The sequence below is a fragment of the Cervus elaphus genome, chromosome 19 (genome assembly GCF_910594005.1).
Source record: "Cervus elaphus chromosome 19, mCerEla1.1, whole genome shotgun sequence".
In the NCBI taxonomy this organism is placed as follows: Eukaryota; Metazoa; Chordata; class Mammalia; order Artiodactyla; family Cervidae; genus Cervus; species Cervus elaphus.
Genome location: NC_057833.1, coordinates 77,891,955 through 77,906,351, shown reverse-complemented (window position 1 = coordinate 77,906,351; position 14,397 = coordinate 77,891,955). Strand labels below are relative to the sequence as shown.

General features: G+C 47.2%; 1 protein-coding gene across 3 annotated transcripts in view; it reads left to right on the top strand.

Annotated features, from left to right (window-relative positions):
- The window catches only part of B3GALT5 (beta-1,3-galactosyltransferase 5), a 52,599-nt gene extending 38,980 nt beyond the window's left edge, over nt 1–13,619 (top strand). For 2 of the 3 annotated variants that reach the window (XM_043875223.1, XM_043875222.1), the window contains one exon: nt 787–4,131. In XM_043875223.1, the coding sequence (XP_043731158.1) occupies nt 787–1,722 (936 nt within the window). In that variant the 3' untranslated portion in view covers nt 1,723–4,131. Of the gene's footprint in view, nt 1–786; nt 4,132–9,839 lie in introns of those variants that run through there. The other variant, XR_006335382.1, reaches the window with a different exon arrangement.
- Nucleotides 13,620–14,397: the final 778 nt, after the last annotated feature.

The following is a 14,397-nucleotide window of genomic DNA, read 5'->3' as shown; positions in this document are numbered from 1 at the left end:
GAGACCATATGGATTTTAGCCCGCCAGAGTTCTCTGTCCATGGGATTCTCCAGGCAAGAATACTGGAATGGGTTGCCATGCCCTCTTCCAGGGGATCTTCCCCACCCAGGGATCGAACCCATGTCTCTTACATCTCCTGCATTGGCAGGAGTTATTTACCACTGGCAGGAGTTGGGTTCTTTACCACTAGTGCCACCTGGGCAGCCCAATGAAAGAATAGGAGATTTAAAAAGTAACCTTAAAAAAAAAAACAAATTAAAAAAAAGCCACTGCTCTGCATGGATGGAATTCCAAGGTAGTTGTGCACATTGAAGACTGGTCTTGCTTCTTTCTGGGAGTGGTGAAATGGTACTCAAATCAGTCAGAGAAGAGTGCCAGGAGTCTGTACATTTGGGTCTAGGACATGTGCTTTCCAGCCTTGCAGGTTCTCTAGCTAGATGTCATTATGGAGTCAGGGAAGGGCAGAACTGGAAGGACAGACCTAGTGAGCCATGTGGTTCCATGTCCTTCTAGATCAGGGATCCGAGACTCCCACCATGAAGGAGCCAGGACCACTGCCTGATTCCTGTGGTCCCAATCTTCCACCAGGGAGTGAGAGACGGTGTCACTCATCTCTGCCTCCCTGTGGAATCTCATTACTCCACTTGTGTCTGCAACAAGACTCCTGAGTTTCTAAAACTTGAGCCATGAAGCATGGGTCTCATCTCATCCCCCATCTCAACCACCCAGGGCAAAGCTATACTCCTGCTTTTTTGAGGTCTAACCATTTGGTTGTTTTCCTTTCAGATGGCTTACATGAAGATGAGATGGGTATATATTTCCCTGGTGATCCTGGGAGTCTTTTGTCTGTATTATAACCTGGAGGATCTGAATCCTTTTAAAGGAGAACCAGTGATTTTCAAGAATGAACTTGGGGACTTCCTTCAGCTCCCAGATATAGATTGCGGGCAGGATCCCCCCTTTCTTGTATTGCTGGTGGCTTCATCTCATGAGCAGCGGTTTGTCCGCTTGGTCATCCGGAGCACGTGGGGAAGAGAAAAGATCATAAAGGGAAAGCGGATAAAAACATTCTTTCTCCTGGGAACCTCTCCCAGTAAAGACATCTCAAGAGAAGTGGCCAAGGAGAGCCAGAAGTTTCGTGATATTATCCAGAAGGACTTCACGGATGTTTATTTCAATCTGACCCTGAAGACCATGATGGGGATGCATTGGATCTACCGCTTTTGTCCACAGACGACTTTCGTGATGAAAACTGACTCTGACATGTTTGTCAATATCTACTATCTGACAGAACTGCTCCTGAAGAAAAACAGAACAACTCGATTTTTCACCGGCTTCCTAAAACTGAATGAGTATCCCATCAGGAGACGGTTCAATAAGTGGTTTGTCAGTAAGTACGAATATCCATGGGACAAGTACCCGCCCTTCTGCTCCGGCACTGGCTACGTTTTCTCTAGCGACGTGGCGGGTGAGGTGTATCGTGTTGCCAGTAGCGTGCCCTTCATTAAACTGGAAGATGTCTTTGTGGGGCTCTGCCTGAAAAGACTGAAGATCAGCCTGGAGGAACTTCACTCCGAGCAGACTTTCTTCCCCGAAGGGTTACCGTTCACCACCTGCCGTTATAAGAAGATTGTGGCCTCCCATCACATCAGGCCGCGAGATGTTCTGAAGTATTGGCAGGCTCTGGAAGGTTCTCTGCAAGAAGAGTGTCCAGATAACTGAGGGGAACCTAGAAGTGCCTGTGGACCACCGCGGTGATGGCTTTTGAAAGATCTTTGATGGTGTGGCTGAGACTCCCTAGGTTAGGGAGGGAGCGAGGAAGGAAGAGGCAGAACACAAGGTCTTGCAGCCTTCCCCATCTAAATGTAAATGCCACCACGGATGAAGCCCCATTTGGTACCCAAGCCGTAACTGACACCATCTCTTGAGCACCTACCCTGTGGCACTAATGATGTGCACCTGCATCTTCTCATGTCAGGGGAGAGCATCCACATGGAGTGGTGGGTGTCACCGTCGCCACTTCACACACAAGGAGACAGCAGCTTAGAGAGGGATGGGGATCTGTCTCAAGGATGACAGCCGGCAGACACCAGAGCGAGGGTGAGAACCCCCTGCCGTCAGATTCCAGGCGGCAGCCTCTGTCTCAGTCCACCCTTGTGAGCTGCCTCCTGGGAGAGGATGGTGGTGATGGGGGCTCCAAGGGGGGGCCTTGCTGCTGGCATCCGTCAGTCCCTTGTAAGAGCCCCCCCCTCCTCCTCAAGTCCCATTCTTGTGCTTTATACTGCAGAGACTGGGGTGAACCAAAGCCCCCCCATCCCTCCGGTGCCGAGTTCCCTGTGTTCACGATGACCTGAGACCCTGTTAGCAGCTTGGCACTCAACTCACTACAAAGACACGGCTGCAGTGGCTGCAACTCCACCCCCAGGAAACACCCAGTTCCGGATAGAAACCAGTCTTTAGAAACCAGACTCAGCTCAGAAATCACTGTGAAACTTGGCCTGCTATACGGACCTGTTGGCCCTTCTGCTGAGTGGAGGACTCCTGAGAGCACCGCATTTCTTCCCCGCTGTCCAGCAGACAGGGGTCTGTAGGCTGCACCTGTCCTTGGTCGGGACTTCAGATCTCCAAGTGCGCACTGGGGGTGGTTGGATGCATCATCCATGAAGGATGCTGGGAGCTTTTCTGGGAACTGGTAATGATTTAATTCAAGACCCTCTCAAGCAGCTCCTGGGATGCTGAACATTGAACTGAGTCCTGGTCCAAGGTGCGTCTCCATGGGTGCGTGTCCTAAGCCCAATCCCAGCTCAGCGTCACCGAATTCCTCAGATGCCCGAGGAACAGCTGCTGCATTTTGTGATGGGGACTTTAGTATGCATCTCCTGGGGGTTTGGAAGAGCCTGTTCTGCAGGGTTGTGTAGAAACAAAGCACTTTTTTTTTTTGGCTAGGATCTGCCCATACAGCCACTGTCCCATGACATACAAAGCCATCTTGCTCCCGATCTCCAGGAGGATCGGTTCTTACTTTCTACTTTATTGCACCGAACTTTAGCAGCACTCAGAGGGGAGGCCTCACATGGCTGTGAAACTTATAAATGTCGGACGAATCTCTGACCTGAACATGGGAAGAGGTGTCTGCTGCAGAATGGTCACAGCCAGGTTGATCTGCAAAGTGGCATCTTATTTTGCACAGCGTTTCTCGTTTCTGGATGGAGCTGCTTCTTGGCGGATGTGTTTTCTTATCCTGGCTGCTCTGAACATGCTGGGTCATGTTCAGAAAAGCTACCTTCTCAGGTGGGAAAATCAGGGACTGAGCTTGTTTTCTGAAGCCTGGATTTTTGCAGGGCCAGTCCTCAGTCCCGTGGGACAGACTGCCTCTGATTCGGGAGATAACGGTGGGCTCTGGGCTTTGAGGGTGAAGGAGTCTTTGGCAATAGGGCTGCGTCTGTGCTTAGATGTCCACCTTGTCTGGTGTGCGTGTCCATGTGGCCACTGGGCTGGGAGGGGAGGTTCATCTCATGCAGGATCTGGTCTCAGCACCTGCCCAAAGCCCTCACCATAGGAGCATAAGTACACACTCGGCTCCACCCTCTGTCTGTTCTGAAACAGTTTTCTGCAAAACACATCCCTTGCCCCTATCCCCAATTCTATTTCTTTATATAATGAAGACCTTTTATACTCTAAGGAAAAACATGTTTTGTGACTACAGAGCTTGAAGGGACCCTTGAGCTCATTTGGTCCGGCACTTACGTGGGATGAAAATAAAGCTCAAAGAGACCCAGAGGCTGGCCCAAGACTTCCCAGCTTGTTTGTCATGGAGTGCAGGTTCCAGCCAGAGGTGTAGTCCGTGATGCTGTCTTGCTTGTATGGGAGAGTCAGAAACTGCGCAAGTGCAAATTAGGAGGCAAAGCGAGGCTTTTGCAGTAGCACCCAGAGTGAATTTCAGAATGTGATTGGAGAGGAGCCAGGCTGGCGTCTTCACTCAGAGATCCAGGGAGGAATGGTGCTAATGTGTGTGCTCAGGTGTGTATGCTCAGTTGCTAAGTCATGTCTGACTCTTTGTGATCCCAGTAACTGTAGCCTGCCAGACGCCTCTGTCCACGGAATTCTTCAGGCAAGAATACTGGCGTGGATTGCCACGCCTCCTCCAGGGGAACTTTCTGATCCAGGGATCTAACTCTTATCTCCTGCGTCTCCTGCATGGGCAGGTGGGTTCTTTACCAGCGAATCACCTGGGAAGTCCATAACACTGATGGCCAAGGCTAATTGCCAGGCACTGAGATAAAGGCTTCACAAGTATTACTTCCTTAAATGCTCTCAGCTACTCCCCAGGAGGTGACTACCCAGTTTTCCTGCTTTTCAGTTCAGTTCAGTCACTGTCGTGTCCAACTCTTTGCAACCTCATGGACTGCAGCAGGCCAGGCTTCCCTGTCCATCAGCAACCCCTGGAGCTTGCTCAGACTCAGGTCTATTGAGTCAGTGATGCAATCCAACCTTCTTTACAGATGAGGAAACCGAGGCAGAGAGAGCGTGAACAGCTAGCTCAAGGTCACACAGCTGAAGTGTAGCAGAAATAGGTTGTGAACCCAAGTTCTTGGGAGCATCACATGTGTTGGTCACAATTAGCACTGCCACCCCTAGGCAGTCAGCTGGCCTGAGGGATGCAGTCCGTGTTCAGAGGGAGGCAGGTGCCCCCTGCCTTGGGGGCTCAGGCTGCATGTCTGGCCCTTCCGCAGACTTCCCACACCACACACCCCCTCCCTTTAGGACATGAACCCCAAGTCCTCTGCTGGGCTGGAGACTGTACAAAGAAATCAGTGGGGCTCCCATAGGTCCAGCCTCTCCACTTTGGGGCTTGATTCCCAGCTCTTCTAACCTCTACAGAGCAAGCCCCTTGCTCAGGTTGTACTTCCACCCTCACTGTGTTTCCCTTCTGCCAACTCAGCCCCCACACACCCAGACAGGCTGTTGTTTCTGATCTACCAAACCATCATTAAGCCCATTCCCTTCACTCCCCATGTCTGCTCCTTTGGGTGTTCTGCCCGAGGCAGTTTTCCATATTTGTCCTCCTAAATTCGTCTCCTGTTCCATCTGAAATCCCCTCTTAGCAGACTCTGGTGCCTGGCTCCACCAGATGGTTCTCACTGAAGTCACTGATGACCTGAGATGTGGGTTCCAAGGTCAGGTCTCTGTCCTCATTTGGCCGCCTGCACTGCTGGTCTTGCCTGCTTCTGGGGCACTGGATGCTCTGGACTCTCCTTCTCGCTGGTCCCCTCTTTGCTTGTTCCATCTCCTCACTCTGCCTGGCCTCGTTTATTTCCCCTCGTTGTACTCCGGTGGTCTCATCCAGCCCCATTGTTTAAAAAGTAGTAGGCTTGACTGGATCCTATTGTGCTGAGGGTGCCCATTTATCTCCAGCCTGGGGCTCTCTCTTGCTTGTCAGCCTCATAAATTTCATGACCTCCTTGACATCACAAAGTGAGCAAATATGCAACTGAATTTGTCCTGAACCATCTCCCCCAGCTCCTCATCCACATCACCTGCAGCCTTCACTTCCTCAGGTAATGGCCCTTCCATCCTTCAGTTGTTGTTGTTCAGTCGCTGTTATGCCCAACTCCTTGCGACCCCTTGGACTGCAGCATTCCAGGCTTCCCTAGCCTTCACTATCTCCTGGAGTTTGCTTGAACTTGTGTCCATTGAGTCAGTGATGCCATCTAATCATCTCATCCCTGCCCTGATTCTCCTCCTGCCCTCAATCTTTCCCAGCATCAGAGTCTTTTCCAGTGAGTTGGCTCTTCCCATCAGGGGGCCAAAGTATGGGAACTTCAGCTTCAGCATCAGTCCTTCCAGTGAATATTCAGGACTGATTTCTTTTAGGATTGACTGGTTTGATCTCCTTGCAGTCCAGGGTACTCTCAAGACTCTTCTCCAGTGCCACAATTGGAAAGCATCAATGCTTCAGTGCTCAGCCTTCATTGTGGTCCATTTCTCACATCCATACATGACTACTGGAAAAAGCATACCTTTGACTAGATGGACCTTTATTGGCAAAGTGTTGTCTCTGCTTTTTAATATGTTGTCTAGGTTTGTCATAGTTTTTCTTCCAAGGAGCAAGTGTCTTTTAATTTCATGGCTGCAGTCACCATCCGCAGTGATTCTGGAGCCCAAGAAAATAAAGTCTGTCACTGTTTCCATTGTTTACCCATCTATTCACCATGAAGTGATGGGACCGGATGCCATGATCTTCATTTTTTGAATGTTGAGTTTTAAGCCAGCTTTTTCACTCTCCTCTTTCACCTTCATCAAAAGACTCAAGTCAGACACTTTGAAGGCATCTGTGACTCCTTTCTCTTAACCAATGCATCGGCCCTGCCTTTGTTTTATATCCAGAAGCCAATCGCTGCCGCCACCTGCCCCCACCCCACACCCCCATCATCTGGGACTTGTGTCCCTGAAGTTGCTCCTACCTGGGCTTTTGGCCTCCATCATCACATCCGCTTCATCTGTTTCCTAAGCAGCATCCAGACTGCTCCTTTGAAAATATGGACCAGAGCATCTCACTTCTCTGCTCCAAACCCATCTCTGAGGAAGCCTTCCAATGATGTCCCATCTTTTAAATCATTGTCTGCCTATGTCATTTTCTAACCTCGTCCCTTCCTGTCCTCCCTTCTGGCCTCCCTGAAAGGGAGTACTATTCCAGCCGCACTGGCCTTCTTGCTCTTCCTGAAATGTCCCAGGCACACGCTAACGGCCTCAGGGCCTCTGCCAGGGTCACCCTTTCCTCGGACAGTCTCATGGCCCATTTCTTTGCTTCTTTAATGTCTTTGGCCATACATCATCCCTTCTTTAAGAACCTCATCCTGGTCACTTTCTATGAAATTGCAACTCATCCCACCTGGTGCCCCCTGGCCTTGTTATATTGTTTCATTGCACTGATAATTTCTAACAGAGTTCGAGATCAGTCCTGGGTGTTCATTGGAAGGACTGATGCTGAAGCTGAAACTCCAATACTTTGGCCACTTCATGCGAAGAGTTGACTCATTGGAAAAGACTCTGATGCCGGGAGGGATTGGGGGCAGGAGGAGAAGGGGACGGCAGAGGATGAGATGGCGGGATGGCATCACCAACTCGATGGACATGAGTTTGAGTAAGCTCCGGGAGTTGGTGATCGACAGGGAGGCCTGGCATGCTGCGATTCATGGGGTCGCAAAGAGTCGGACATGACTGAGCGACTGAACTGATAGCATATCTATTTATTATCATGTATCTATTTTGGTTATTGTTTATAGCTTGCTCCAGTTGAACAAAAGCTTTGTGCAGGAACGGTTCTTTGTTTTCTCCACTGATGTACCTTACATTCTTAGCACAGTTCCTGGTACATAGTCTATACTCAGTAAATATTTGCTGAGTGGACATGTGATGACCTTTGTGGCCATTTTAAGGTGATCTTAAAGGGGAAGCAGGGAGCCTCAACTAAAAGGTGAAGGGGTTCTAAAATGTAACCAACACTATGGATCCAACATGTAGTTCCAGTATCATTCAGTAAATGGGATGCTGAGATCCTATTTTTACTGAAAACTAGGACCTGAAAACCTAGAAATGCTATATAGTAGTGCTTCGTGACTTCATGCCTCTCCTTTTAAGGAATAGGAAATCTCTCACATTGAGAAGTAAATAGAATTCTATAATGTACTTTGTGTGCCTGCCCACATCTTGCCAACCCCATCTTATCTCATCTACAACCTCCTTCTGTTGCTGGTGGTGGTTTAGTCGCTTAGTCGTGTCTGACTCTTGCGACCCCATGGACTGCAGCCCACTAGGCTCCTCTGTCCATGGGATTTTCCAGGCAAGAATACTGGAGTGGGTAACCATTCTTTTCTCCAGGGGATCTTCCTGATCTAGGGATTGAAACCGGGTTTCCTGTGTTGTAGGCAGATTCTTTACCTATTGAACCACCAGGGAGGTCCTTCTGTTTTCCTGATTGTAGAAATTTACTTATTTTTCTCAACTGTATCCGACTTTTCTCCTAGGAGAATGACAACAATATACCAAGTTGTCAGGAAATAGACCTCATTTCTAAAAATGGTGACAGCCGGAACAGAAGGTACAAAGGCAGTTTCAGATGAAGGTAGAGTTATTGTGCTTCCAAACTTCAAGAGGTTTTAGAGCTCATCCCTTTAGTTTATGTGTGAATATCAAGATTTTGTAGAATTAGAGCTTCAAGTCAGCATTCAGAGGGGTGCTGACCCTCAGTCTGATGCTACACCCACAGTTGTGTACTGATTTTTTCCTTCTTAGGTACTTAAGTGCCTGCTCCCAGACACTCGGCAGGTGCATCTAAAAGGCACATCGAAAACACATTCCTCAGTCTCCTGCCCCCGAGCCCTGTCTTGCCCCAGAGTTTCCAGTTGTAGGGAATGTTGTCACCGACCATCTGCTCTTTCAGTTCTGTGACTTCCCTCTGCCTCTCTGCTGCCCTGCCGTGCCTGTTGGTTGCCGATCCCTGTGGTTTTGACACCATCTCTCCACGTCCATCGTTGCAGCCTCAGTGCAGGCCACCATCTTGGGTCAGCTGGCCTTACGCAGCGTGTTTCTAGCTGATCTCACAGATCTAATCACGGTGCCCTCCAACCTTTCCTCCACTTTACATCCAGAGTAATTTAAAAAACTCTATTGGAGTATAATTGATTTACTATGTGTGTTAGTTTCAGGTGTATAGCAAAGTTATATATATATATATATATTTTTTTTTCTTTTTCAGATTCTTTTCCATCATAGGTTAATGTTGACTATAGTTCTCTGTACTGTACAGTATGTCTTTGTTGTTTATTTTATTTATGGTGGTGTGTGTCTGCTAATCCCAAACTCCTAATTTACCCGCCCCCCTAACTCCCCACATTCCCCTTTGGTAACCATAAATTTGTTCTCTAAGTCTGTGAGTTTATTTGTTTCGTAAATAGGTTCATTTGTATCATTTTTTTTTTTAGATTCCACATATAAGTGATATCATGTGATATTTTCTTTCTCTGCCTTAACTTCACTTGGTGTAATATTCTCTAGATCCATCCATTTTGCTGTACACAGAGTAAATTTTTTTTTTTTGAAAAGATGATCTGATTAGGAAACTCAAAGACTCAAGGAAGCTGAACAATTTCCCCCAGGGAATTCTGTCCTCCCGTCCATGAGCTGCCGGCTGCTTCAGAGATCAGACTGGTGACCCTAACTCCTGCTGGGCACTCTAGCAATGTTCCACTGACCCCTGAAGGCTGGCATAAAGTGCTAACATGCACTTTTTAAACAAAACAAATTAATTTTCATGGGAGTTCTTGGATCCTCTTGAATGTGGCTACTCTGGGGGTGGGGCTGCTTGGGTTTGAATTTTACCTCCCTCTCTCACTCAACAAGCAAGTCACTTATCTTGACTTTAGTTTTTTTTTTTTTTTCCATCTGAAAAATGGGACAATAGTTGTTCTCACCTCGCAGGGTTATTGTGTTAGTCAAGATGATGCGTGTGAATTGATCGATGACTTGAGTGGTTCTGCTGAAGGTCAGTGTCTGGACTTGGATTTTGGTGCATTTTATAGTGATCTGCAGGCCAACCAAGAGATCTTTGGGGTGAGTCTTTAAGACTTTGTTCAGCCCTGGCTCCTTTCTCTCCTTCTGATGTTCCCTGGCACTCCTGAAGAAGTTCTTCTATCCGTTGTGTCCTTCAGCATTGCAGAGCACAGTGTTCCTGACTCAGTTCATTCAGAAGGGGTCACAGCCTGAGCAGGTGATAAACAAATGGAGTGGAGGTGCCTTCGAGGTTATCTGTAGTCTAAAAAATAGCCTCCTTTTTCCAGATAAGAAAACCAAGACTCAGGAAAGTGGAGTGACTTTGCCAAGTCCTTCAATTACCAGCATCTCCAGAAGCAGAAACCAGCATCAGAAAGCTCATGTCAGCCATTCATTCATCTGTTTATTCACTCTTCGGGCAAATACGGTCAGTGATTTTTACAAGACACCAGGAATGAGGGTCAAGCTGAGGTTCACGGCCATGGGTTCTGCAAACAGAGTGAGAGCTGGACAAACACACGATGTCAAGAGGATAGAGGGGGCGTCTGTTCCCTTGGCAACCAAAAGAAGCAGTGTTTGTTCAGTGCCATCTCTGTCGATAGACGCCATAAACCTTTTCCACACCTGCTGTCTCGATTCCTCGCAGCAGCCATTCTCATTATAAACAACCCCCTGGTTTTGAGTTGAGGTTCGGAGTGACCCATTGACTTGACAGGGAGGCTGAGATGTGAGGAGACCACCCCTCCCTCACCCCCTGGCCTTCAGTGCCTCCCCTTTCACCAGCGCGTGGTAGGTGAGCCCTCCCACGGTGCTTAGGGACTGGTAAACCTCCTGATTCTCTCAGGAGGCTCAGCTCTGTCCCCGGCCCAGCTCTCCAAGGGGTCTGCCATCTTGTCTTTGTTCCCCTTGCCACCATTTCTTTCCCAAGTGCCAACAACATCTCTGCTCCTTCCCTGTCCTGTGTGACCTTCTGGGATTCGGCCCTTTGTCACCAGTGGTGTCCCAGGAACCTCCTCTTTAGCTGGGTCCTCCGACCTGTCCTGTCCTGGCCAGCCCTGTCCTGAGTTCACTCAGCTCTCCATCTGATGGTTTGAACAAGTGTTTGGCTTCAGAACATGAACCCCTCCAGGCCAGCCCAGCCCACTTTCCACCTCTGTTTACCCGAAGACCTTGCCAAAGAAGCTATCCCTCAAAATAGTGTGGATTCCACACTACAGGCATTAGCGTCTATCAGCGTGTGTGCATGTGTGTGTGTGTGCCTGTGGGGGTGATCTGAGGCTGTAAGCTCAGGTGCTCAGTGGTGGCCAGTATCTGTGTGTTACTTGATCTCCCCGAGTCTGTGAAGGGCAGTAAGAGGAGCGAGGTGAAGTTTGCTCACGCGGGGTGTAAAGAGCAGGAGCCCCCAGTGTTCTCAGCTCTGGGAGCGTCAGTGAGAGTCTGAGAGGTCCCTTTGTCCTCTATGACAGAGCAGGTTCATGCTGCCCTGGGCGTGGTGGGAATCGAGGCTGCAGGAATGGTCTAGAGTCGCCTTGTTCAGAGATTTTCCGGACTCCACTTTTCAAGCAAGATCTTTAGAAAAAGTGAAAGAAAGTGAAAGAGATCAAACAGTATCTTGAATTTGCATGTATTCCTCCAGAAGCAAGAAGTAGTGTGCACACACTACTATTTAGAGTGGTCTGTGCCTCTGAGCCCCGATACACGGGCTAAAGGGGAGAGACCAGGTTGGGGCAGTTCTCATGGGCTCTCCAGGCAGAAGTCTATGGCTTTACCAGAGATTAAGTAATTAACAAGCCTGCTTTCATACAGAAGCTGCTGTTCCTCCTGATTTTAAAAATAGATGAGATGCTTACCCCACCTTCACATCTCCCACTGGGGAGTATTTTCTTCTCTCTCTCTCTCTTTTTTAAGAATTTGTTTCAGTATTTGTCGTATCGAGACTGACATTTTAGCAGTTTCCCAGGTGTGGTCAACTCCTTGCAGGTTTCTGAGAAGGGACACCTTCTCTCTGTTCAGCCCCCTGCCTGGTAGAGAGGAGATACTTTGTCGGTTAGTTTTTGGGTTAGATGTTTGGGCAGAATGGTGGACTGGAGAAAAAGATGAAGTGAACTGCAGGTCCCTTCAAACATTATTCTTAAAGCCTCTTTTCTAGATTGTCATTGACACATATTTTTATTTATTTGGTTCTATATGATCCAGAAGTCTATATGTGAGCCTGGGCTGAGGTGTGTTAGAAATAAACTCCCAATGGTGTGTCTGGGAGGTGAATTGTACTGACATTCTCTGTTTTGAATTTGATGGGAGGATTTGTAGCTTGTGGGAAGTTAGGAACCTGAGTTCCTTTATTTTGCTGCTTTTTCAGTATGACTATGAGGGAAGAACTCGTTGCTCTCAGATCAGAAATTGATCAGTGAAGCCACCTTCCCCTCGTATGGGTTAAAGAACTGTGATGGCTGGATAAGCCGAGGGGACAAGGAAGCAGGCTATGTCCCCAGTGCCTGCTGATTGGAGGAGAGACAGACAAAAAAAATTAGTTTTTAATTAATTTAAAAACCTAATTCTTCTCTTATCAGACACAGTCAGCCTTAAGCATAAGTAGAAAAATGAATTCCGTAGCCAAATGTAGTTTTTGGAGGCATGCTGTTTTGCCTTATCTGTTTGTCCCACTGCCTGTGTACTCTGGTTGAGTACACAGTTTGGGTGGCTGGGGTGGCCTTTACCCAGCCTGGCCCAGAGTTCCTGCCACACGTGCTGTGGGGGAGGCCATGCAAGGTCTTGAGTCCCCAAACAAAGAGACAAACCGGGAATTCCCTTGTAGTTCAGTGGCTAAGACTCTGTGCTCCCAATGTACGGGGCTGGGGTTTGATCCCCATTAGGTAATTAGATCTCTCTTGCTGCAACTAAGACCCAGTACAGCCAAATAGATAAATATTAAAAAGAGAGAGAGAGAAACCAAAGAAGTAGTGATACCCTTAGTTAAATTATGCTCTGGAAAATGTCAGATGGCAGAGGGTGGGGGGTGGGGATTGATCTGTTTTCCACCTGGTCAAATAAGACATCAAGAAAAATCCAGCATGCCTGGAAATTATTTAATGCCTATTGAGAACACATGATGTGTTCATGGACAAAATTTGCTTGTTTCAGAGGTCCCCAACTTCTTTGGCACCAAAGGCTGGTTTCCTGGAAGACAATTTTTCCATAGACCTGTGGGTGGGAGAGATGGTTTGGGGATGATTCAAGCACATTACATTTATCATGAACTTTATTTCTATTACTACTACATCAGTTCCACCTCAGATCAAGCATTAGATCTTGGAGGCTGGGGACCTAAAAGACAAGAAGTAAAAATAAAACTCTATACTACTGACTGATAACCTGAAAATGTCTCCCTGTATTTTAGGAGAATTTACTAGACTCTTATGTCATCATATTTTGGAAGTAGGCATATATATTTATTTATTATATATTAATGATATTTATCTTTAATAAAATTAAGCTATTATGATAGCAGAGTTCACTTAACTTGGTTTGTTCTCAGTTGTTGATGATGTGATAAACTTGTGTTCTAGAAAGTCAGAAGTGTAAGATTTAAACTGGACAATATGCACCCCCCCCACATTGATGTTTTCTATATTTTTTTGTTTGGGAAAAATACTTTAAAAATTCAACTTTGATTTTATATGTTTAGAAAAATAAGCTGAACAACCTTGACATGCTTATCATTGAACGACATGGGAATTCCTTGTTTACCTTGAGGTTTGGAAGCAAAGACATGGGGCTGTAACTTTCGGGGGGTCCTGAGGGTACAGTGTTTGGTGAGAGGCAAGAGATGAGGTCTCCGGTCGGGACTCATAAGCCTGGGGCTTTAGGGGCAGGCACCCTTTGTGATTTTCTTTCTCTCAGGTACATTTCTATTTTTTAAAACTACCATTTAAGTTTAAGAACTCAAGCCTTGTGAACTGATACAACTGTACCTTTAGAATTTTCATGGTGACTCATCTCTGAGCTAGAGCCTGAATCCTTGACCTTTCAAAGTGTCATTTACATGGAAATAAAATGATCAAAACAGATGTATTTTTCTTTGACTTGAGTGTGTATTTTCCACACTACCTGTGGTACCGCAGACCTGCAGGTCACCACCCACACATGCTTCCTGCAGACAGCAACCTCAGCCCATCTCAGACTCGAGCTAGAAGTTGGAGGGAGTTTTTCCGGTAAGCAACCTGTAACTTCTAAACATGACTTCTAAAGATGGTGTGCTTGACCCAGAAAACCCCACAAAGTCATGCAAATCAAGAGGATCAGACCTTTGTGTTTACTTTGAGAACACTTGTGAAACTGCCCAGGCCATTAAGGGTATGCATATCCAAAAAGCTACCATGTATCTGAAGGATGTCACCTTTAAGAAGCAACATGGGCCATTCCATTATTACAGTGGCGGAGTTGGTAGGTGTGCACAGGCCAAGTAATGGGGCTGGATGCAGGGTTGGTGGCCCAAAAAGAGTGCTGAATTTTTACTGCGCATGCTCAGAAATGCAGAGAGTAGTGCTGAACTTAAGGGCTTAGATGTAGATTCTCTGGTCATTGAGCACATCCAGGTGAACACAGTCCCCCAAGATGCGGTGCAGGACTTACAGAGCTCATGGTCAGATCAACCCATACATGGGCTCTCCCTGCCACGGTGAGATGATCCTTTCTGAAAAAGAACAGATTGCTCCTAACCCAGAAGAGGAGGTGGCACAGAAGAAAAAGATAGCCCAGAAGAAACTGGAGGAACGAAAACTTATGGCCTGGGAATAAATACTGCAAAAATAAATGCAAATAGGGCAAAAAAAAAGAAGTTGAGGG